This window comes from Rosa chinensis, chromosome 4 (genome assembly GCF_002994745.2).
Source record: "Rosa chinensis cultivar Old Blush chromosome 4, RchiOBHm-V2, whole genome shotgun sequence".
Taxonomy (NCBI): Eukaryota; Viridiplantae; Streptophyta; class Magnoliopsida; order Rosales; family Rosaceae; genus Rosa; species Rosa chinensis.
In genome coordinates, this window is record NC_037091.1 from 16,564,580 (window position 1) to 16,591,411 (window position 26,832).

At 37.2% G+C, this 26,832-nt stretch overlaps 1 protein-coding gene across 2 annotated transcripts; it reads right to left on the bottom strand.

The window, feature by feature from the left end:
* Positions 1-1,454: 1,454 nt before the first annotated feature.
* Positions 1,455-26,548, bottom strand: LOC112200915 (AP-5 complex subunit zeta-1). Of its 2 annotated transcripts, XM_024341926.2 has the most exons (17): positions 26,441-26,548; positions 9,183-9,296; positions 8,929-9,072; positions 8,366-8,457; positions 7,507-7,603; positions 6,856-6,899; positions 6,385-6,473; positions 5,486-5,577; positions 5,255-5,401; positions 4,560-4,707; positions 3,874-3,950; positions 3,096-3,167; positions 2,822-2,884; positions 2,619-2,746; positions 2,342-2,501; positions 1,947-2,157; positions 1,455-1,684 (listed from the first exon to the last, which is right to left on the bottom strand). In XM_024341926.2, the coding sequence occupies exons 2-17, from the start codon at positions 9,294-9,296 to the stop codon at positions 1,638-1,640; spliced, it is 1,725 nt and encodes a 574-aa protein (XP_024197694.1). In that variant the 5' UTR covers positions 26,441-26,548; the 3' UTR covers positions 1,455-1,637. The 2 variants fall into 2 exon arrangements, with proteins under 2 accessions (XP_024197694.1, XP_040375170.1); XM_040519236.1 differs by lacking the exon at positions 26,441-26,548 and having other exon boundaries at positions 9,183-9,359.
* Between the last annotated feature and the right edge of the window lie 284 nt (positions 26,549-26,832).

Consider the following 26,832-nt stretch of genomic DNA (forward strand, 5'->3'; position numbering starts at 1 on the left):
CCGGAAATTAAGGAAGAAACATCATAGAAATAGATAGTGACACAAGAAGTATAATGGCCCATCTCATCCTAGAGGGAGACTTGTTCACATAGAATGTTTCACTAGAAGAGTGGCTAAATAGCCATTATAGTAATATAAGTGGAGAAAATTATATATCAAGCCTGCCTTTCTAAATATGGGAGGGTTCCTTTTTATTGGTAAGGGAGGTCCTCTCCCTCTTACATATTTCTTATGTGAGACGTAACAATAATATTACTTGTCTTGAAGGCATTTGGAGAACATGGGAGGGTGGCCTAATTCAAGGACTTTAAAATCGAAATTTTCGCCGAAATATCGGCGAAATTTTCGTTTTCTCGAGTTGGCGATATTTTCTCTAGATACCATGATAATTTCGTGCGATATTTTGGAGATATCGCGATATTTCCGGATATTTTGGAAATTTGGACGAAATTCACGAAATTTATCCTTTTGTTCCGTGGCCCAACAGCCCAAATTGGGCCCAATCTGCCAATTTGGAATCAAAATTCCGAAAAAAGGAACAAACCAACCTCAAAGAGGTTCGAACCTTGGTTGTGCCTCATACATTTAAACAAGGAAACCAATCCAGCTGGAGAAGGAACTTGTAATTATTGGAATATCGTTATATATATTTCTTCACAGATCTTATCTTTTTTTACCTTTCCCTTTTCAACAGTTTATTGGGTAGTTTATTTTATTGTAATTAATTAAATTTATTATTTTAAGTACTTTGTACATGAATAAACTACTAATTATTTTATTATTTTATGTACGAGAATTAGTAAAGTATCAAGATTATAAATATCCACTAAATTAAGTATCAATAAATGTCTACTCAATGTATAGTTGTGTACTAATTCCCTTTAAATTACATTAATTTATTATGTAATAATATATATTAGTAAAGTATCAAGATTATAAATATCCACTAAATTAAGTATCAATAAATGTCTACTCAATGTATAGTTGTGTACTAATTCCCTTTAAATTGCATTAATTTATTATGTAATAATATATGTTTAATATATAGTTTAAAAAAAAAAGATATTTATTCAGAAAAAAGAGAGTAGATAATTGATCAAATAGACATATTCTAAAGTTTCATTTATAATTTTTATGTTTTTCTCTAAGTTTTCATAGTTTCTATCGAATTTTTATCGATATCGATACTTTCTCGATGGAAATGGAAATTTCCATTTTTTGAATGGTCGATATTTCCTCGATCATCGATATTTTAGTCATTGGCCTAATTACAATTAATTACATATTGGCTTATTGTTTTAACAACCAGTTATTTTTGTAAAGTAAATAATGGATAGTCTTCAGCTCAAAAAATTTAAAAAAAGAAAAAAAAAGGTGTAAAAAGATTTGTACCCAGCACCCACAATAGTTACTATTTGGAAATCAAGTCTAATTGAGAAAGTCTTTAAAACAAATTAAAATGAATGCCAGTTACATCAAAGTACTTCTGTACACGCAAGTAATCAATATAGTCAATGTTATCTTTAATAAAGCAAGGTACTTCACAAGATAATATACAATAACGAAATCTATAAATTTGTATATTAAGACTGTCAATACATATCACAAATTCAATAAATTGCAAAATTAGGCACCATTCATCTTGTAAGAATATCTGAAAAGAAAAATTCATGGAAGGGTGGACCTGCAAGAAGGTAAAAGTGAAATCCATGATAAACAGGTGATGACTAGAATATCTTGGCAGCAGTCAGCTAATGGTGGATAAAATTAGTAACTCATGCTAGCTAGGATTTCTTTTATTTATATCAGCCTCGAGCAAATAGTTAAAGGTGCAGACCTATTAATCCAGAAAAAGATCAAAGAAAAGGTGACATATAGCATGTAGAATGCTTTCAACTATTTTAGAAGATTGAGTAAACTGAAAGGTTTTGATGAAGAATCCTGACCTTCTTGTTCACCAAGAATATAGAATGGAACATGTGCAATCATCTTTGTTGCGCCCTCGCTCCACTTTACAGTACCTGGCTTCTGCATTTGTCCATGTGAAGGTCGTGAAGGCCCCAAGACAGACGAGGAAATTGCGGGTTCATTTATTAAACCCAAATAATCACAAGCCCGTCTCCAGACCCTCACATCCGATATCCGAGACCTAACTACCTGATGATGCAAAACCATGCACTGAATATTAGCTGATGACAGTAACTTCTCCAGCATATTAGACTAGAAAGAAAGTTCAACATCCTCTCTACTACGGAAATTATATATTTTTGTAGCAGCAAATATAGAGGCACTATTCAGGTAGGGAAAAAGTTATCGCGTATGGTCAAAACTATCAATTAACCTTGCTCAAGGAAAAGCGTGCCCTGGGCAGCAATTCACGATGGTTGGTTGCCAGCTTTGCAATGGCTGTAATAACAAAACATAGAAGCCTCGACTGTGATGACTTTCTTGAAGTTTGGTTATCTGAGCTCAAGGCAGACTCTTGCCGTAGGCCTACACGACTTCAAAACAGAACACAGAAAAAAGAAAAAAGAAAAAGAAAAAAAAATCAGCAAATAAAGTACTCAGCAATGACAAGAACATATACCAGACATAAGCAAAGGCTGTTTTATCCGTACCTAGATGAAATGCTTTCATACAGGAGTAGCTCTAAACTCTCAAAGAGCTCACGAGCTGCATCTTTGTGAGATGGTCCACCCCCACCATGCTCTCCAATAGCCCAACACAATTGTAATGCCAACTCTTCCTATGATAAAGCAATAGCTTTAACAAAAAGTAAGATACCTGTTCACATTAGAGAACAGGGAGATTATCAACTGACCTTTTCAGGGCTGTCATAAGCTTGTCCACTATAAGCTTCTGCAAGCCTGTCCATTATAGGCTTCTGCAAGGATTGAAATCAAAGTGGAACTCTGTCAATGAAGAGATTTTTTCTATTACTTGGCAGTTTTCTATTTTGCCCTAACCAAAAAAATAGAAATCATTCCTTACAAGCCTTGAGAACCATGCCAATGGTTGCTAATAGTTGAAAGTAACACATACAGGTTAAAACAACTGGAACTGTTATGAAGCAGATATTGTGTTTCCAACACTACCTTCAAAAGCGCAATAAAATCTGGGGAGCGCTGAAAGGCGGCAAGCATGAATTCTAAAAGCCTCTTACGGACCTATAACAAAATTCATAATCTCACATAAGAATCTCCGTATCTTGGAAGCTCTCATATCTTATAAATTTATGATCATAATTCAAAGTGACAAATAAGAGAATAAGCATCTTGTGATTAGATTTTAAGCATTCAACCAAAAACATTCATGAAATAAAAGTACAAATGATTTCAATATACCAACTGGTCCCAATTACTTTCACAATTGGATCATCATTCTAAACCATCTTCCTGATTTGAAATACATAAATTTTTTGCACTCAAGATATGAACAGATTCTGGTCATAACATGTATATAATATGAAAATAAGTATTAAAGAAAAATACTAATAACGATTTTATACCAAGGTACCATCATGAACACCACTTAAACCAATAAATTGAAATGTAAGCAAAAAGGATAATGCCAATAAGTCGTTCATGTTCTTCCAATTAGAAAATCATGCTGAAAACAGGCTCCAATCATCATATTATGCCTAAAACGGGTCAACAGTCTCATGACCCTATCATGGAAGGCACTGTTGTGATGCCAGCCAAGGACCCTTAGAAGTTCAGAACAGCAAGTTAAATGAAGTTCATGAGACAATTAGTCTGTTTCAAGCATCAAAAGCATATGGTTTGTACACCAATAACTTACATAGAAAACCAAAGACTATTACCACAAGAACAACCTCAGAAGAACATATAAAACAAATATTTAAATACACACCTCATAAGAATAAACTTTGTCAGGAAATATTGTACCAGTCCTAGACATGAGCAGGGGAATCAATGCGCAGATCAAAGCTGGCATGAGAAAGAGAATTAAATATGAGGATAGCCATATGAAAGAAGTATTCTTCTACATAAGTATTCTGCAAATATTAGGTTTCCTAAATATTGATTGATAGCAAACTCAATTGTAGACTTGGAGCTATATATATATATATATATATATATATATATATATATATACGGAGGCGTTCCAAAGAGGACGTCCGCACTTTCGTTAAAGTGCGGACGGCGCTGCTGCAGCTCGGCTCGGGGCGCGACGGAGCAGCGAGGGTTGCCGGAAGGACGCCAGGGGTCGGGCGGAGCCGTCTGCAGTAGGTGGAGTCGCCGGCGACGTCGTTGGAGGGCTGCCCAGAAAACCTGCAGTTGCAGGTCGGGTTGCTGCCCAGAACCTGCAACCCCGACCTCCTCCGACCGTGAACACTGCCCAGAACAGTCCAAGATGCCTCTGGCCTCCCTCCTACAAGCCGCGCGCCGCCGCCGCCGCCGCCTGGAACGCCTCCGCTGCATCGCCGTCCGCACTTTAGCGAAGTGCGGACGTCCGCTTCAGAACGGGCCTCTATATATATATATATATATATATATATTTTAAATCCTTTGGTCTGAAGAGCTAGATTAACTTACAGTTATTGACATCACGCAATGCTATAGAAAAGTACAAATCAAGAAGCCGCGGTGCCATCTGAAGTATATATTTCAGTCTATCAGATCGAGGGGTATTTATTGCAGCCTGTAAGGCTGCGACTATCCCAGGAGAGGTCAAGTGGCGTTCCTGAAATGTAACAAAAACGTAATTTGATCATATTTTAGAAAATCCATATATTAATAATACCCCATCACTCAAGAAAGCATCAGTAAATCTTGATTTGGATGTTTCTCAGTGATTTAAAAGACACACGTTAATGGGGACTCCCATTTTCAACAAATATATATCATGAAAGTGTAAAAATTGTTGAAAATCATCCGCCACCCCAACCCCCCCTTAAAAGAGTCTTAAAGACCATGTCCACAACTTGACATAATTCCTTGTCATTACAAGAAGACCGTGATCTTATGAGGTCATCTTTCATTAGGATTTTGTTGAAGTCATAAAATGAGTCTAAAAGATCATTTCCACTACTTTACTTATTTCTTCTCACTACAAGGCAGGGCTTTTTGAGGTCATCTTTCATTCGGATTTTGTTAAAGTGATAAAAAGAGGCACATAAAACGCTGTTCTGCTTCAAAAGCATGTCAACATGCCTATTCTACCATTTAAGACAAGCAGATACCAATAAGGGGAATGCTGTATTGCTATCAAAGAGAGAGAAAACTCTTACAGCGATGCCATCATTTTCATCTTTTAAAAGGTCGAGGAACAGAGGGTCAGCAACATCTATTGCATTGGTGTCCTCTGACTCAGAGTCTCCCCCTCCATCTCCTATTGTTGAACCAGTATAAGCTTCGTCCATAAGCGCCAGCAGCATCTGCATTCACATAAGAGCAGGTATTGTTAATTGCATCATTTATGTGGATGTGGAAAAACTAATTTAACTTTGACATTCAATAACCTCAGGAGCTGAACTCTTTTGCATTGAAGCTATGCTGTTTCCAACTAATGATCCTGAGCTCCTTTCTACTTTCTCCAATGCCACTACCAAAACTACCATAGTTGAAACAAAAATCATCAATCTGAAGTTCCTTCAAGGAAAAACTCAGGAAACTAATTTATCATAAACTGCACCCACCCAAGACCAAAATCATGCTGATTCCAAAGAGCTTTATCCTTTAATAAAAGGGAGAAGGGAATTAAAAAAATTTTTAAAAATAAAAATAAAAATAAAAAACCTAGAAAAATGAATGATCTAAATGAGATTAAAAATCTGTAAACCCCAATCATTTCATCATTCTCCCAAGCATAATGAGCATTTGTGTATACAGTTATAATTTCCTTGGTGTATTCCTGAGGAGGATTAACTATATGATTCCAAATCATCAGAAGCAAAAGGACCGCATACTTCATAAGCTAAGTAGTCGGAACTTGCACTTCACATGTGGCTTGAGAACTCTAATTATTTTTGTTAGGGAAACACATGCTTGAGAAGTTCACAAGTATTTATGATAGATAGAAGTCACAGAACAAACTAACTAAATCACCTTTTTTTCATACATAGTAACAGCATTTGAAAAATGATAAGTTACGATTAAAATATCGGCGTTGACAACTCCATTGATGTATGTTAAATTTGACTGCCAATATTTCTTTCATGGCCAATATTTTGATCCTCAAAACAAGGGATTTGGGAAAAAGAACCAAATAACTCCACAAATTATAGAGAAAGCCAACAAAGAAAATATGCATTCATACATGATCCAACCACAGTGGAAGCTGTGCAAGATAAAATGAATCAATAGATAATGCACCATAAAAGAAATAAGAGGAATACGTAAGCAGAAAAATCAAACTCACTTGGCAAGTCCACTAACGATGGAAATAACGGAAGAAAAGACCCTGGGGACATCAATCCTGGAAACACCTTCAAAAATAATTTTTCTAACCTGCAAAGCAAACCCCATACATGACGATTATTGGTTTTTCTTTATGTAGATAATTACTTGGTAAAATCATCTATAAGCACAATTACTCTAAACGAGTTTATTCACTAATTTGTATACATGGATATTCACAAGTGTCTGCATCTAGGTGCCATCAAAGACTGACATCTTGGATCATTATAGGAGATGTGATACAACAATATTAAAAATAATAATTATATATATATAATATATATATAGAGGCCAGGTCTAGACTCTAGAGAGAACTGCACAGAAAATCTCTTTTGCGGATGTCCTGTGCAGAACTGGCCTATATGCATGTGTGTGTGTAACAAATAATATATCTTTCAGCACTAAATCAAATTAGATGTACAGAAGAACTCACCGTTCCCCATTCCATGCAATCAACTTTAGCATTAAGGGAAAGAACTGCATACACATTATTAATGTTAGATACACATTTGATAAAGCTATTTGACAACAATCTTCTATCTGATACTTGCTGATATTTAAAGAATCACATCAAGAGGCATAGCAGAATACAAAACAAATGATTCTCAAAAAGTAAATATAAAATAAAACAGGGAAAACAAAATAATATAAAAAACATAGATGCAATCATACAAGTGAAATATTTGACTATAGTGGCTTTGATGCTGTTTCAATACATTTGGATTTCGAGAAGATTTACAACGATGAGGCTATTGGGAAGCTGCAAGCATCATCAACTTAACAGATCCCTGAGCAACACATGTACGATACACCTTAAAAGTTTACATCAAAAGTTATGACCATGGTGCAACTGTTTATCTTTTATACTTTCGAGCACTAATGGAAGTATTGTGCCTTAGACATCTGTACACTTCAATTATTCGTTAATATAAGTATGACTTGCAAGTAGCTGCAAAACAACTATGCAAATGGTATTTCTGTCCACAAGTTATGCAGTGTCAGGAGATCGACTATACCGAAATCTATCTCATAGCTAATATGTACTACTTTCTTGTGCACAAAATACTATAGATTTGAATCATACCTGAGGCAGTAAGGTAGGGAAAGAAGTTAAGAGCTTTTTCTTGTTTACATTCAGAAAGTCAAGGGTTGCTTCTGCAACAACTGGATCTGCAAACTCACTGCAACCAAATTAGAAAATTTGAATGTCTGACAATCAACCTATCTGGAGCTAGATAATATATCAAAGAAATAGTAAATTACATAAGCAAGACAGGAACTCACTTCAACACAAAAATACCAAGTCTTACAGATGATACTTTAGTTAGCAATTTATTTTGAAGTTATCTAATTTTATCTTCCAATGAGCCAAAGAATCTAGAGAGTACTTTGCAGATCATTATGCTTCCTTGAGGACTTCCTCTTCCGCTGCCTGTTTTAACACTATAGACCCACACCATCTACCGAGGGATTCATAGTTGGGATCCCAACTGACATGGGTTCTTGGATGAGTATAGAGTTAAACGGAAATCTGCATTAATCATCGGCATTGAGATATGCAGAGAACATGTTGATTTAGGTGCATAAAGTATATTATTCTTCATTCATCACCATTATCAATTGACTCCGGTATTGGAGTTGCATAAAAGGGACTAATTTTAATGTTGGGGAAGTTTTGAACCATAAATGAATGCATAAGAATATTTCTTTTTCATTTTATCTTGCAGAATTTCTAGTTAGCAGAACACTGGGTTATGTTTCAAGGAACTTATTCTCCTCTTCTGGTAGCAAGTAGCAACCAACTGGTTACATAAGTCCAAATTTCCAGTCAATATAATAACAAGCTCATTTATCTGATAAGACTGAACAACAACTAATTACTAGATAAAATAAAATCATAATTTGCATTCAATATCATATCTGAAATGGAGAACATCATTTACCGGCTCAAGCATGAACGGAAAAATGTCCTGAGACTGGGATCAGCATCATGCAGAACCAAGTCTCCAAAATCAAGGCAAAATTGAAGAATGGCCTGGCAGAAAAATCAGGGGAAAAGATGTAAGCAAAGCATCCCAAGGAAAATGTTACATATATACTCGCAAAGGAAATAGCGGCACAGGGAAAAAATAAATGCAAGATGGTATATATTACACTGCACACTACGTTACACCTAATCGACACCGGAAGAAGAGGTCTATTATTTTATTGCCTACAAACATGCAATCCCAAGAGACAAACAACTTATTACTAAATCATCCAGAATGCTTCCGCGTCGGAAATTCAAATGAATATGAAACCTTAAGCATTCCATACATTTTCTGTATCGTCTAACCATTCCACAAATACTACTTCATATTGATCAACATGACACAATCGAAACCGAAGAGCCACATTTTCAATTTACCGTCGTATTGTTCCAAGTCTTAAACGAACAAAGTTACCACAGCAGTAGAAACAAGAATACACATAAAATTTAGGGGAAAAAAAAGAAAAAAAGACGAACCAGCAAGAGGAGGCCATAAGAGGTGGTTCGAGATTCAGAGAGCGAAGCGACGGAGCGTTGAAAGAGCTTGTTAATCTGCGGATAAACCCTAGCCACCAAATCCTCTGAATTCTCAGCTTTACACAATTCATATAGCTTCTTCACCTAAATCAAAATCCAATTCACCAATTCAGTTCATATCCAAGTCTCTCCCGACTGAGCTCATTACCGAGAAACGCAGAGAGAGAGAGAGAGAGTGCTGAAAGAGGACTCACGGATTGGAGAAGAGCGGGATCAGAAGCGGGATTGTTGGCGGCATTGGAGTCTCTGGCGCTGTTTGATAAGGTTCTCAGATAGAAATCCCACTCGCGGTTGTCTCTGTCCGCCATTTTCTTCTCAAAATCAAAAATCCAAAGCGTGCTTCTTGCTTCTCGCAAATCAGAAGTGGAACTGGCAATAACACCGACTTGTATTTGGACGGCAGGTCGTTTAAAACAGTGATTTAATTTCGAGCCGTCAGATAAAAATTGTTATGAAAAAAAAAAATTAACAATGTCACAGTATTCCAATAGATTTCTAGACTCAAGGACTAATCTATTTATGCATGTAAAATGCTATAACTATGCATTGCAGCACAATGGCCTAGCTTCTTTGATAACTTCTTGAGTCAAACGTGGTTAAATAGCTAACTCATGAAATTCTCAACCACTAGACCACTTACAGTGGTTCAATCCAGGATTTAAGAGTAAATAATTACAAAATTCTCAATAACCTGGTGATCGCGTGATCATGACCCGTTAGTTTAGAGTCGTGTTCACCAAAACACTAGGTTTAAGATTAAAATATTTAAAATTCATTTAAATCTCAATCTTTAATAATTTTTTTCATTTGTTTTCTTAAAGGGAGAATCTGTATGTGCTGGGGCCATTTTCTTCAAATAAATAACCATTAAACAATCACAAAATTATAGGTGGTTTGTTTTTATGTGTCACAATAGTTCTATTACTACAACTTTTTAATCTGTCTAGTCGAATGCAACAGAAGGATATGTAATGGTCATTTTGGCATGCATTAATGAAATCCACATTTCTTTCAAAAAAAAATGGGGTAATTCCCGCATACCCAAAAATCCTTGGTATTTTTCCCAACTGCCCAACACTTTGGTATTTCACTATTGACAAAAGACAAAGACTAACATGAATAGTTTTAACAAACAAATGCCCTCTGTATCCTATGTTGACCTTAGATTCTTCTACCGTTCTATTCAGTCAAAAGGAAACAATAAAAAACATTAAAACAAAAACAAGACTAGCCTTCAACATGCCACATTTCGCCTAACGACTTCCTGTCTAAACGGCTACTCACAGGGCGGAATCACTGCTGCTTGTCCTAATTTTTCTGTTTTGAAACTGATTCTTTTGGCTGAACAGTAAAGCTTTAGAACTTAAGCTTTCCATGGGATGCATGCATTCGAATATTAAACTTTGACATAGTAACTATGCATGATAAAGATGAATACGAAATGTAAAGATAATGACATAAATATTTTATAAGTTAAAGAAGTGGGTGAACATCCATCTGAATTTATTTATTCAAATCTACATACAAACTTTGAACAGTCAGAGCCTCATTCTCAGGTAAACAGCAAAAGCTGTTTAGTTATTCATAATAATGAGAACAGTTACTTACTTGTAATGGAAGCACACTACTTCACACCTAGATAGGAAGGGAAGCACACTGCTATTTTCCTATTTTTATTATCAGAGGAGTTTTTCTGATCTAAACTTCGAATGCCTTCTAAGAGAAGCTGAAGCTCCTTATATAGGGAGCGAAACTCAAACTAGAATTCAAAATACAAAAATGTACAGGACAACTCCGTGACTTCTGCTTTTCGTAGTGCTCCTGCTGGTGGAGGTCGGTCAGGGAAAAGCAAAAGGAAAAAGTGAAATGTTTTTCACTTAACCTTTTCTTTTTGAAAAGGAAAAAGCAAAAGTAGCTTTAGAAAAGTCTAAAGTTCTACAGTTGCTATTTTGGTGCTGATTCTTCACCTGTAGCTTCACATGTTCTCGTCCGTTTCAGAATGGTGGCCAAAGACAAAGGAGTTGTTGTCTGTCTGGGCCATGCGAGTTGTTGTTGCATTATCCTCGACGTCTGTATCAACATACATCTTGTAGTGGTTGTCATTTTCAAGCTTTTCCACCCAACGCATGCATGCCATTGTCGAGTCTATCTCTTTTCTGGTTAGAGATAGGAACATATCGCTGCTGACTACGTCAGGATGATCGTAAGCAGTGATAATTGTCTTTTCTCCTGCTGCCAGGAATGTGTTGTTGATGTCTTCAGAGATGATCTTTTTGATGTAGTCAAGAGCCATGGCCTTCATCCAGGGAATGCTAGAATTCGGTTGGCCGTTGTATGCTACACAGGCTGGTTGAAGATATCTTCTTTGAATAATTCTCACATAATGATATGGAGGAATATATTCAACTTCACCATCTGTCTTCTGGATCCATTCAGGAGGTGTGGATCTGAACTTCAGACGAAGCATACAGTTGTCTTTTCTGATGTTCTTGACCGTGTTGACAATAATAGGCGGCAAGCCTCTTAGATCATCATTAGTTTTAGTCCATAAATTATGGACAAAACCATTTTCAACAAGCCAGAGCTTGTGTTCTTGAGGATGTTCACTCTGAACATTTACCAGGTATCTTCCAACATATGGTCCTGAGACAATAAAGAGGGTTGGAGGAACTAGGTTTTCAGGATTGTGCCTTCCTATCAGATCATGGAATTCATACCAATCTGATTCATTGAGTGCTATGATAGGGACCCTAGCACTTTCTGGACTTTCAAGGAAGGATAGTTTTTCTTTCCTTACAGCACTCTGCTGTGTATGAAGCTCTTCACCTTGTGGTCTACCATTCTCGTAGAGTTCTTCAGCTAATGCAAACAGAGCTGGGAACATTAATCCACTGCTTCTTTCTTGAAAGGCAAATAAGAGATTATCCAGGATTGCCTTCTGGTGATATGCTAGTCTCCTGCCAGTTCTGAACACAGGAGTATCAAAAGTTCTTAATTCGTAATTAAAAACATTTATAACTCCACTAGGAGTTGGTCTGCTTTTTGGCAAAGCAGCAGCCGTCAACGGTCTTGATGTGCCTTTACCGTCTGCCGTTTGAGACGGGCTAGCCAATCCTTTACCCTGGGATTGATCAGTTGAGGCCAAGCCTTTTGAGCTTAGCAGAAACCTTTTAAGGATTTTCTCCTTGGTTTCTTTTGGATCTTCTTCAGATTCTTGTTCTTTCCCAGTCCTTCTGCTTCTGGGATTACGACCTTCGTCGTCTTCTCTTTGGCTGAACATTGCCAGTTCTCTGGTCAATGCGTCTGGAAGATAGTTCTTGTTTCCTGCAATTAATTCAACAGTATAATCATATTGGTTAAGAAACAATTGCCAGTTGGCTAATCTTCCTCTATCAGCAGCTTTGTCAAGTTTAAAATTTTTAAAATTCTTTACTCTAGCACAATCGGTGCGGACAGTAAAGGTTTTTCCCAGATAAGCTGGAGAATTTAAAATTGTTTTCTTGACAGCTAAAATTTCTTTTTCCCCTGTGGGATAATTCAGTTCTGCAGGGCTGAACTTGCCACTACAAAATTTGCAGATCTTTTCAATGTTAGTTCCAGGCGCTCTCGCCAGAACAACACCGGACCAGTAATTATCACTCGCATCTGTCTGGAGGATAATTTCATCATTCTCTTCTGGTTGTTGAAGAGGAGGGAGGTTCTTGCAGAGGTCTTTTATCTGCTTCACGATCTTTTCATCATCTTCTGTGAAGTTCCATTTTCTTTTGGAACTTGTCTTGGGAGACAACATTGCTGTTAACCCTGAGATTCTAGGGATGAAATCTCTCCCATAATTTATGACACCAAGGAATCTCTCTAGACTCTTAGCATCAGGGATTTTGTCTGGGAACTTCCAGATCTTTTCAAGGATGTGAGGTTGGAGCTTTATGACTCCATTCTTGATGTTTATTCCTAGGAAATCAACTTCATCGAGGATAAAGAAGATTTTCTTCTCTCCTAGGATAATTCCATGCTGGACTATCAGCTTTGCTACCTCGTGGAGGTGCTTCATGTGTTCTTCTCTGTTTTTGGAGAAGACCAGGATGTCATCTATGTAGACGACGCAGAACTCCGCTACATGCTTGAAGATGTTGTCCATCTTTCTTTGGAAGATTGAGGGAGCTTGCTTTAGACCAAAAGGCATTACCAGCCACTCGTAATGACCTTGTGGTGTTCCAAATGCAGTGAGAGGGATACTATCTGGATGCATCTTGACCTGCCAGAAACCCGACTTTGCATCGAATTTCGAAAAGACTTTAGCTCCTCTGAGCTGGTTGATCAGGACTCTGACTTGAGCGATCTGATATCCGTCTTTGACAGTCTTCTTATTGACATCTCTATAGTCAATAACCATTCTAGCTTTTCCTCTTAGATTCTCTGCATGATTTCTCACGTAGAATGCTGGAGCATGATGAGGGCTAGTGGAAGGTTGAATTAATCTCTTCTTCAGGAGATCTTCGATATCACTTCTGAATTCTTTTTGATCTTCCTCTTTGTACTGAGGAATGGCTTTGACATGGCAGATAGCATTCATGTCATGCAATCTCAATTCACAGACCACTGGGTCTTTTTCCCAAAACTTCTGAGGATTTGTATCCACATTCTGCTCGAGTAGTTTCTTGATTTTGTCAAGAGTGGGAGTTTGTTGAGACTCAAGCTTGTTCTGAAAGTGCTTGAGGTTGTGCTCGTGGATGAAACTAGCTTCTTCATCTTCACTAGCTTCTTCTTCTTCTTCTGAAGATTCTTCAACAAGCAGTTCTTCTTGTTGTTTGATTTGGAGTATGGGTTGAAATTTGGGTTTGTAGGGGGTAAGATCACCACTATTCTGTTGCGATCTCTGATACTGAGTAGTAAAACCGGGACCGGCCACACTGAATGCCTGTGTGAGGCGGTCAGCCCAGAACACCCGTTCTCCTTTTCTGAAGCCTATCGCTTCTTCATCCTGAATGAATCGTTGTTGGAGAATAAAATCATTGCCCAACAAGAAATCAGATCCTTGGCCTTCAGATTGCCAAACATTCTGGATGATAAATGTTCCTCCACCAATGGTGATATGAACATTTTTTGCTACTTTCTTCATGGTGAGATGACTTCCATCGAATGTAACACCAGTAGCTGACTTTTTCTTGTCTTCGTTCCAGAGTTCTTCTGGAATTGCAAATCTCTTTGCAACAGTAAAGCCTGATCCATTATCTACAAAAGCATGTAGATGATATTTCCTGTGATCAGGGAACTTGAGTCCGATCTCTATGTAGTTGCTGTATCTACTTGTAGAGACGACTTTCGATTGGTGAGGCTCATTTTCTTGAGCTTGTTCCGTTGGAATGAATGGTTTACATTCTTCTGGAACATTTTCCTGAGTGGGTGATTTGTCATCATCATCCCAGTCTGTAGGAGTTATTTCCTTGCTGTCTGGATTATTGAACTTGCCGGAAGGTTGGCCAAGTAGATCCCATGTACCAGTATCCGCAGCTATCTCTTGTCTTTCTAAGAGATGAACATTTTCTGGTATTTCAACCAGTTCAATATCTTCATCGATTGTTTCTTCACCGATGATTTCTTCCTTTGTTTCTGAGGAAAATGGTTGTTCCATAGTCGTTTCTTGGACTACAGTTGCTGCAACATTCTTTGTTTGTTCCATGGTTTCCTGGAACAGAGTTTCAACTTCTTTCGCTTTTTTCTCAGCGAAATACTCTTCATATTCTTGCTCAACCCATTGGCTGACAAGACCATTCTTGGTTTTTCTTCTTGCTTCAGCTATGAAGCATTCTTTGTGATAAGTCTTTTTAGACTCTTCGCAGAACATAGGGAGACCATTCTTCTCGTGACATAAGCAGTAGTCACAGACGAATGAACCAGGGTTGACCTGATAAGAAGACATGAAGGATTCTGTCTTGCTTTCTTCCCAGTTTTTGACTTTCAAAACGTTCATTTGTCTGGATTCGAAGTACTCTACTTCAGAATCTATCTCAGACTCTTCTGATGAACTTTCTTCTTCTTCAGACCAGGCAGAATAGACTGACCTGTCGTCATCTTCATCATCAGAATAGGCTATTTCGTAGCCTTTCATGTTTGCTACCTCTACTATTTGCTCATATTCTTTAAAGAGAGCTTTAGTAGATCTGTTACCCTTTTCCGGGCATTCATTGGCATAGTGCCCTTCAGCTTTACACAACCAACATCTGCAAGCTTTCTTGCTAGGTTGTTTATGCTGCTGAGTATTCTTCTTTTTCTTGAAGAATTTCTTTTTTTGATCTTCATCCTGTTGCTTCTTGTAATTGGAGCTTTTCTTGAATCTCCAATTCTTTTTCTGATTACTCTTTTTGAATTTTTTCGAGTAATACTTTTCTTTTTTCTTCTTTCTGTGGAATTTGGATTCATGACATCCCCAGTTTGTGGGCATATCCAGTATTCCGTAACAGAAATTTTCAACTCCTTTGAGTTGCTTCTTGGCCATCTTAGCTCTAAGATTGGCTTTGCATTGCTCCTTCAGTAGTTGCCGGATTCTGTCGGCAATTCCTCCAACTGAAAATCGTTCAATTGGTTTTTCAGCTATGCTTTCTCTCACAGCTGTTCTCCATGGTTCAGGGAGCTTTCTGTGCAACAGATTAACTAGATCAGTATTCTCTAGTTCACCAATTGTACAGTAATATTCCTGAAATTCATTCAGGTATTCTTCGAAATATCTCATGTCACAGATCTTGAGAGCATAGATATTCGACTTTGCCGTTTCTTTGGCTTTCTCACTCAGATTTGAGAGATCTCCACAGAATTGATCGTACAGGGGTACTGCAAAATCATACGGAGACTTTGAATTTTTTATCTCTTCAAGCCAGTCTCTTCCTCTGGTAGTTTCCTTGAAGGATAGGTAGTACTTTTTTGCTACGCCGGTGAGAGTAGTTTCATAGTACACCTGCAAATCTGGTGCTTCAAATTTTCCAAGGGTCAGTGCAGAAGCCATCATCAGGCTATCTACCCATTGGTCAATAGTTTTTCTTTTGTCTAGACTCTTGTCTAGATTCAGCCAGATGCCATAGTTTGTGATCGGAACTCTTGGCAGATTGTCCTCGGGGACGAATCTTTGAGAATTTCTCTCTCCTTTTTTACCCGTGGGGGCTTTCTGAACTGGGAGTTTTATTTCCCTTGTTTCTTTTTTTATGAAAGTTCTGGAGCTTCCTCCTTCTTCCATTTCAACATCTTGGTAAGGAAAGACTTTTCTCGTCTTTCTGCATTTGAATTCTTTCATTTCTTCGATTAGTTTTTCTAATCGTTCAGGACTTTCACAATTCTCAGCTTCTTTGTAAAGATCATAGAGCTTCTCAGCTCTGAGCATATGGACTGGTCTGCATAGATCAGCTTCCAAATCTTCTTCTGATATTGGTTCTTCAATAGTGGGTTTTGTACCACTGACACCGGCTTCTCTGGTGCTGTAGCTTCTCAGAAGATTGCTGTTTATCCTGATGTTTTCAGGACAGACATCACTTTTCCTGTGATCTTCAAAGTTGAGGCTGATTTCTCCAGTGCGTCTACTCTCGTAGATCTTTGCTTTTGCTCTTTCCGGCAGCTTTTTTGGACCGGACAGTTTCCATTCAAGAGGAAAAGTTACTTCATTCCAAGCAACCTTGTGAATCTGCTGTGAATGGTTCTTCTGGTTGGTGAGGAATCCAGTAGTGAGACCAGGGATGTTGGAGATCCTTGTCTTTGGTTCCACTGTGGTGCTCATCAGTTTATAGTATACTCTGTATACTATTGCCAATTCTTGCATTTCTTCTTTCATTGAGATCCCGTCTGTCTTGACTCTCAGTCTGAGGCAGTGGGCTGCATCTTTCAAGCTGGTTGAAAAGTTGGGGAAGCAGTTGAAATATGCTACCTGGTTGCATAATGACGCTTCTAAAGTCCCAAACAGACTAGCTTGGAAGTTTGTCAGTCTGTTGTCTTGCAGGACACATAGGACTGAACAGTTGATGCCTTCTCTTGCCAATAGTTTTATGCCGACTTGGACTGCTCCAATGTGCATAAATTGGTAATGCTTTGCTTGTGCTCTGGCAACTTCAGCAGGGGTGATCATCAAGAGATCTGTTTCTCCTGTTGTTGAGGGGGTTGTGAATTCAAGTATTTTGAAATGATGGCTGTCCATCAGGTCAAATGTTCCCCGTCGGTAGATCTGTTTGAAATCTAGCTTTGGAATTGAGGAGTTTTTTACCTCATGCTCGATTTCATTGTATTCAAATTCTTCAGAATTTAGGAGTTGAACTCCTTTCTTTTTTCCAAAGATGCTTAACATCTTCATTTCTCTTTTTTCTGTATTCTCCGGATTTTCATACCGGATACTAGTTTGACTAGTAGATGGTTCCAGAAAAATCATGTTAGGAACACGATTTGAGTCTGGTTTCTCTAATGGTTTGAACCCATTAGTCTTCTTTTTTACTGTAGGCAATTTCTTGTCCTTCAGTATAGATTCCAGCGTTTTTTGCTGTTCTTTGATTTTTCTACTGACACTTGTCAGTCTTTCTTCTTCCGTTTTTGGAAGATCTTTGATATAATCCAGTTTGTTTTCCAATCTTTCTAATTGGTGGATTATAGCAGGTATTGTTTCTAGTGTCGACTGACATCTAGATATTTCTAGTAACATCTTCTGATATTTCTCATCAGAAGCTTTTAGTAGAGAATTTATTTTCTCTAGTAACAATTCGGACATTGTCCCCATTAAGGAGGGGTTCTCCTTTGAGCCTTTTACAAGCTCTGATACCAGTGATGTGCGGATCTAACCAATGCTCAAATAATTCAGAGGTTTTTGTTCCTCTTCCAGAACATATAGGAGATTTTCTATCTCTTCTTCTATCTTATAGATATTCTAGTCTGAAGTCTATAAATAATATCCCAGTAATTGGGAGATTCTCTATCAAGGTTGTCCCGATAGGTTTTTAATTTTCTCAGTTTTTCTCTCTCTTTCTGCAGTTCTTTAGTAGTATGTTTGCATATAGCAACAAGCTCAAGTCTGTCTACAATTATGAATAGTAAATTGTACTGTTTACCTTTCGAATTAGAGGATGACTGTCAGCTTCATACATATATTCAAATGAAACAAACTCTGATGGGCCCACCACGTTTCTAAAACGACATATATAAATTTATGAAAGAGACATATGCAGATGCAGACTCTAACAAACCAAAACAACAAAGGGGTATTAATGGTAGGAATTTTGAAAAGACGGGTAGGTAGGAAAGAAAGTGAGAAAAGTTGTGTAAAAGGGAACAAAAATAATACACTGGGGTGTATGAGAAGTATTTTCCCAAATTTGGGGTGTATGAGCATTAACCCAAAAAAAATTCTATTATGATTCACCAACACTACTGCGATGGTGCATTTTGTTCAATTTTTTTCTTCTATTATGTATAGATCTTCTTCTTTTATCAATTGTGACTAATTTTTTTCATCAATCAAATCATAATTCGCTTTCATCTTAAATAAAATAATAAAATAAAAATAAACAGAGCAAAGGATTAATCTGTGTATTTTCTTATAGTAGCGTAAAACAGCATATTCCTTAATTGGTCAGTAGGGTTTCATGTTGTATATTTCATATAAGAATTTCCGCCAGAGCTTTAAGCTCTAGCTTGGTGGTGGTGGAGATCTAGAAGTATAACAATTGGGGGTGGTCTGGAATGGGTTCTCGGACCTGAGCTTAATTTTCCTTACTTTCTTGCCTGAGCTAAGGCAAGGGCAAAGATAGGGTAGATAGGGGCTTCGACCATAGAGTCTGGGCTCTTACCTCGGTTTATTTCCTTCTTTGTTCTTTTGGACTATTTTAGTAAATTAACATTTTTTCTTTTGCACAAACATATAAAATTGTTCCTCTTTTATGTCAATGGCAAGCCTCCTTCGATTTCTTATGTTGTCTCGATGCATTGGTGAGTTGACTACAGTCCACTGGGAGCTCATGTATTGGTGAATTAGTTGTGTATTTTTTTTTCTTTTTTTCACACTTATTGAATAAATATGCTATCAAGTCTGAAATAAATTTATTTAATAAGGACTTTCTCACTGTAGGTTGAAAATGCATGGCAGTCTGCTCTTTTGGGAGTCTAAACTCTTATATATGTAATTTTTTTTTCAATGACTCTGTGTAGTCGGCGAATATATGAATTTCATTCGGTCAAAAAACAGTATAAGGAATTAAATTCCAGAGAGTGGGTAACTAAAATTCCTCAATATGTGTAGTGTCTTTTAGAAAATTAAATGATAGAGAGCCACTTGACAATTGTTGGAACGAAAAAAATTTATGTCCAAGAAATTTTAATCCTCTCCATTGTAACAAAAATGCATAGATTACTTTGGCTTGAATGCTATGTAAAAACAAACAAAACAAAACAAAACAAGAGAATGTCCTACTTTTCAAGGTAACAAACTCTTTTTTTATAATTCTATAATTCTTTCAAAAACAAACAAAACAAATGTTTCTTCGTTTGTGAAAGTTACAACCAGATTCTAGAATGTATGCTATTAACAAACATGCCAACTCTATTCAACAATATTAGTTTAAATGAACGACTATTTAACATGTTCAACTCATCTATTTTGAAACACCGAACCCTCAAAGTACGATCAATTTTATTGTAGGGTGATTTAAACATAACGTATCACGTTTACATAGAATTATACTTTTTAGATATTTAGTTGCATGTCATTCGTTGTTAATCCCAGCAAAGTTGATTGTATACATGCATTGCCAACTCGAGTGAGATTATCAGAAGGCTACGAGGAACTAAGTGTCTATTGTATTATTGTCTAGTAAACTTGATCCTTTGGAGAACATTTACAATGGCATATTATTAGCAATAGCACGGACTATTTCTTTTACCTTCTTTCTAAACTAGTCCAAGTATATTAATAACATTTTCCCTTAATTTTTCTTTTTTACAGGGTCTATTTTCGCTACTTACCTCTGTGTTGTTTTCATGGATTGTTGCTTCACCTAGATTTGGCATTGGGCCATGTTATGGCCAAAATCGTACTCTTAACATACTTGATTTTAGTGCCTCTGGTGATGGCATATCAGATGCTACTGAGGTAACTAACTATCCTTTCATTAAACTCATCCTACATGTTATTATGTTGTTGTTTTTTTTTTTTTTTTTGCAATGAAACACATTAATTTAGAGTCACATATTACATATATTAGTATAATTAACGATTGACACATTACGTATAATTATCGATTGACACATTACGACTTGTGTTTTAAGTGGAGTAACATTTTCATTACCTTTTGTACAACTCGTGAACACATGATATTTATGCTAATTGCATTTCTAATTTATATACAGGCTTTCTTAAATGCATGGAAGACACTTTGCGAGACTGGCCAAACCCTAAACATCCCCGCAGGGAAGACCTTTGTAGTCAAACCTCTTCAACTTGTAGGTCCATGCAAATCTAATAATGTTGGAATTCAGGTAATTAAAGTGTGTGATTCGTATCTTTATTGTAATAATGTTCACACAGTCACCAATGACCCACCTTTAGATTTAATATCATGATTGACATTTAAAGAATAAATTTTAAATATTTTAATCTCAACGCTTAAAATCAAATCCAAATATGAGTGACCACAAAATTATTGGTCACTTGATAACAACGATGTGCTCATCATGGATCTTTATTCAAGTAATTATTTATTCTCAAAATTAAATTGCATGAATAATATTTTTACGATCCCTTGTATCAAATTGATGGGAATATTGTCGATCCATCCACTCTTAGCGAATGGGCAGACGCGGGCAAAATCGGACAATGTTGGCTATGCTTTCTAAATGTGAAGGGCCTCGTCATCAAGGGGAAAGGACTTATAAATGGCAATGGTCCAATTTGGTGGAAACAAGAAACCCAATCCATAAATGTAATAAGTCTATAATTTCCTAGTAGAAACCCAATCCATAAAAATTAAATCTTAGAGCTAAATTAACAAATTGATGTGTCATATTATAAAATAATATATGCCTATAATGGTACCACGGTCTGATAAAACTGTATAAATTTTATATGCAATTGCATGATATGCATTCACCATTTTGCCGTTATTTCTGCTGAAAACAAAAATGATTGAATGTTTGGTTTATTTGTTTATATCAGGACACTGACATGACTTGCAAACCACCTACGGTAATATTTTTTCTTCACAAATGATTGTGAATTTAGTTTTGGAGTTGTTAAGAATTATTGTAATAATATGTTTCTTCCTTGCAGGCTTTAAACTTCCACAAATGCGACCAACTTCAATTATCTGGATTTACTTCCCGTGATAGTGCGAGAGCCCATATATTTATACATAGCAGCAGTGGTGTACGTATCTCAAACATTCACTTGAGTGCACCGGAAAAAAGCCCGAATACTGATGGCATTGACATCTCTTTATCAAGCCAAGTGACCATACAAGACTCTTTCATCGGAACTGGTAATTCAAGTTGAAGTTACTCTGATTCTCCTCTTTATTGAATCAATAAGCTAGCTCAACTTAGATTATTATTTTGTTATTTCAATTAATTACTACAGGTGATGATTGCATTGCAATTAAGGGAGGCTCCTCTTTTGTAAACATAACTCATGTAACATGCGGACCAGGTCATGGCTTCAGGTAGCTAAAACTCCAGCCTCTTTTGTTGGTTATATTGGAAAGAATCGAACCTCTTGACCTAACCTAATCCTAAATGTAATGTCCCTTGAAAAAACAATGAGAATTATTTATTACATGTTTATGATTTTAACCCTGTGTGTTTTCTCTAGTGTGGGTAGTTTAGGACAAGATCCAGCTACTACAGATAATGTCGAACAAGTACACTTTCAAAATTGTATCTGCAACAAATCTACAAACTGTGCAAGAATCAAAACATGGATGGTACGTAATTCTATCAAATTCTTAATTACAAATCTCGTAGACATATTCTATATGTTTCTTTCTGATGCTTTCTTCATTGTTTTACTTAAAGGGTGGATCTGGATATGCTCGGGCGATTTTCTTCAGACAAATGATCCTTTAACAGTCACAAAATCCTATTATAATTGACCAACACTACTGCAATGGCGGACATAATTGCCCAGCTAAGGTAAAAGTTTCATATAGAGAAATGCTTGATTAAATTGGAATTAAATAATGTAAATAATTAATTTTAAAAATATATAATTTTATATAATTGTTGATATGATCAAATGGTAAAATTCTCCTCTTTTACCATTGTAAGTAAGATATTTTTTTTTCAATCTGATCATATATAGTTACCGTTCGTCTAAAATAAAAATGAAGCAAGGAATTTGTGTAGTTTCTTAAAGTAGCAGAACAATACATTCCTTAATTGGTCATTTACCACTAAAGAAAGCTAGTGGAATGATCTGAATATCTAATTGAAAAACTAAAACTAGAAGATCCCAATCGGAAACGTACATGTTATACGGGGTACATGCTTGTATTAGATATATGCATGTTCACCGCATAAAGCAAGAACTCATGTAAGGAAACATTTTGTACGAAAGAGGGTTTTAGTATCTATAAGTTATCCTAGCTTTCATTTTGATGGTACACTATCACAAACCATCACAAGTAATGATTGAGTTGCAGATCATCTCATGCTTTTTTTTTTTTCTTTTGTTATGAACAGACGGGAGCAGTGAAAGTTAGCAATGTAACATTCAGTGGCATTACCGGAACTTCATCAAGTGAGCAAGCAATAACACTGGATTGCTCCGACTTGGGTTGTACCGATATCTTGATGGATCATGTCAACATAACCTCCGCATCCGGACTGCCACTTCACTCTGTGTGCAACAAGGCCAGTGGGAAAGCTAGTTTTACTTCACCTCCAATTCCTTGCCTATCGTCGAATGGATCTTTGTCATCAGTGATTGCACCGATCTCGGTCAACTTATTAAAGCCAAACCATTCTTATTTGAGTTATATCGGAATTCATGCCCATAAAACAATCGAAGCTTAACTATACTACTAAATTTGAGGGTCATAGCCTAATATTTGAAACAGAGGGGTATCTTTTTTAAGTTTAATCTAAGAGTATAGTTTGTAGGAATGCAATTATGATTCCTGAACTTCATGTGTAGATGAACCAGAATGGTCATCTACCATATTTATATCCGTTGTATATTTCTTATGAGGGTTAACCTCTAGTAATAAAATGTTCAGTTCTGACCAAAAAAGAAATCTAATAGTATAGTTTTTCTTCTAGTTTGTCAGCGAATTAATATATTATACCCACTGTAAAAATAATTTTGATGCCATCAATAGTACAAGTGTTACTCTAATATTGAACTACTTTTGTGCATCGATATATAAAGAAATTTTCAAAACTTTATTGATTACTGAACCTTAACCATAGAGAAAAGAGTAATGCTAGGTGAACCGTCTTTTTGGGTACCACATTCATCCCACCTTATCTGGTGGCTAATACGTACAACACAAATCTTAACTAGTTTCATTAAATGATGTGGTCGTGCCACATTAATTAACTACCGTAAAAGATGGGATGCAGGTGGTAACTAGCATTATTCTAGAGAAAAAAATAATTCTATGCCAACCACTTTTTTGGGTACCACATGTATCCCACTCTATGTGGCAGCTGATGTAATAAAAAACCCTACCTATCGCAAAATATAATTAAATCGTTGTTGTGTCACATAAAGTGAAATGCATTTGGTATCTAAACAAATGATTTACCTAGTATTATTGTTGGAGTTGCTCTAAGAGTGTGTTTACTAACCTTGCTTCGAATTGAGAAGCAGTTGTAGAGAGAAAAGATAGGAAAATGATGAAAATGAAGTGAATATGCAAGTTACAAATTCCTCTTATATGTCATTGATCCAACAAATTTTAATCAATTTTTTTTTTGGATGACAATGAAACTCCCCACCCCACTCTTGATGTCAGTGAGATTTGAACTCATGACCTCCACGGTGTTAATTAGGCTTGCTAACCAATAGCCCACGGCTCACCAACCATCATCTTCACTGTAAAGAAAATATTGCATAGTTTTAATGGGTGGGAATAGGGTGCAAATTTCTTTTGCACAGGTAACCCTTTAAAAAGGGCTACAAATTTAATTGTGTAGGACCACTGTTGTATACCAAAAGATCAGCAAGCACAGAGTACTGACACCCCTATTTTATGGAATTGAGCCCATGCCTTTCCTTTCCACCTCAACCACTCTTCTCCTATAAATACCAATCTTTTACAAGCAGAAAGAGGGGACTTCAACTCTATCCCAAAGCTATGTCAAAATGCATAGTCGCTTCTCTCTCTTTCTCCATTGACATGTCAACTTCATTCTTATGTCAAAATGCTTAAGCAATATTTTTTCTTCTCCAATCTCCATAAATGTTCAAACACACTTATCTAACTTAGGCATCGGAGTGTGTTTAGCCGGCCTTAGGCTGGTCCTCCGATAACCTTCCATCTCTTCACATTTGCAGGTCATTTCTATAGAGGTCTGCCAACTCGAGGCAGTGGATGCCCAACATCAGGTGGAGGATATTGTATGCCCAAGCCAAAGTGGATGCTTAAGAGGAGGTTGATATACGCCCAAGTCACAGATTGGACGCCCAAGTCACAGATTGGATGCCCAATGTCAATTGGAGGAATCCCGTGACGTCAGGTGAAGGGAGCCTGAGACCAAACTATCAGCTTCACCCAACGAGAGAGTTGTTATGATCAACCTCCTCCAACTTCAAATGGTGGATGCCCATCGTCATGAAGAAGACGATATAAGCGTGAGCTAGACTATCAGTTTCACCCAATAAAGGAGCATGGAGGCCCAACACCAGGTGAAGGAAGCCCGAGGCGAGGCTACCAGTTTCACCTAACCAAGGAGCATGGAGGCCAAACATCAGGTGAAGGAAGCCTGAGGCGTGGCTACCAGTTTCACCCAACCAAGGAGCATGGAGGCCCAAAATCAGGTGAAGGAAGCCTGAGGCGTGGCTACCAGTTTCACCCAACCAAGGAGCATGGAGGCCCAACATCAGGTGAAGGAAGCCCGAGGCGTGGCTATCAGTTTCACCCAACAAGGGAGCTGGACACCCAACGTCAAGTGGAGGAAGCCCAAGGCGAGTTTATCAGTTTCATCCTAGAAGGGAGTAGACAACAAACGGTCATACTTCTATCTATTCTAAAAAAGGAATGATAAAGGCCTTCCCGCCTCACTCAAGAAGAAAAGAGCGGTGTCCAAGGCCAAGTTTCCAATCTTACTCAAGGAGGTCAAAGGAAGAGGACCATCGAGGTCTTACTTCAGTAGTTTGGTTACAAGAGGTGGACGACCAAGACTAGGCACAGGACCACCAGGGCATACCTTCAGTCACAAGTAGACGGCCAAGGCTACTCACGTAGTCATACTAATTGAAGGAAAAGATAGGCCCACTTGAAGAAAACAACCCTAAATCTGGTGACCGGCCACGAGAATCCGATCATCTACAGCTGGAATTTGGCAATCGGTGACCTGAGTCTGGCGTTAAGTTTTATTGCCCCCCAATGATACCCTATAAAATAGTAGGAATCTTGGGTCAACTAGGAAACATGTTCGGAGAAATGAAGAAAAATGCAGAGTCCTAGTTGGACTAGGAAACCTACTCCTGCCAGGAAAAAGAATCCTAATGACACAAGGAGTCCTAGTTGAACTAGGAAAGCAAAAGAAGATTCCGAAAGGTTCAAGAACATTTCATGTGAAGAGTCCACGTTGGACTAGGAGTCCTGATGATGACAATAAGATACCTGGGTGGACTAAGAGAGCCCAACAACAAGATCAAAATGTCCTCTACAAAGGTGATATGGATTGTTGACAAGAAAACATGGTTAAAAATCAAATTTGGAGTCCGTATTAGACATAGACTGATTTTGGCCGAATTTCAAGTATATATCTGGATAATGACATCTCAATTAAATCCTAAATGCATCTAGACATGATTGTGGCCAAAGGGAGAGTTCTACAGATAATGAAGGAGAATTTCAAAGGATTACAACATGCAGAAAGGTTGAAAACAGGTCCAGATACATTCCTTGAAGTCCACATTTCATTCTTGGCTGAAATTGAGGAGATAAATCATAAAATAATCATGTATATTTTTGCATTTTGGAGGCTTCCCATTGGTTGGATGACACATGAAGGATGACGTAGAATTATCTGATTGGCTAATGATGTGTGGATGAATCAGATAATTCCTAGAAATTAAATGATGTGTGGAATTATCTGACTGAGCTCATTACCGAGAAATGCAGAGAGAGAGAGAGAGTGATGAAAGAGGACTCACGGATTGGAGAAGAGTGGGATCAAAAGCGAGATTGTTGGCGGCATTGGAGTCTCTGGCGCTGTTTGATAAGGTTCTAAGATAGAAATCCCACTCGCGGTTGTCTCTGTCCGCCATTTTCTTCTCAAAATCAAAAATCCAAAGCGTGCTTCTTGCTTCGCCGGAACAAATCCAACTGGTTTTCCTACCATAAATCGAGAACGAAGCTCGAAAATTAGAAGTGGAACTGGCAATAACACTGACTTGTATTTGGACGACAGGTCGTTTAAAATTGTGATATAATTTCGATCCGTCAGATAAAAATAGTTATTAAAAAAAAAAAATTAACAGTGTCACAGTATTCCGATAGATTTCTAGACTCAAGGACTAATCCATTGATGCATGTAAAATGCTACAACTGTGCATTGCAGCACAATGGCCTAGGTACTTTGACAACTTCTTGAGTCGAACGTGGGTAAATAACTAAATCATGAAATTCTCAACCACTAGACCACTTACAGTGGCTCAAT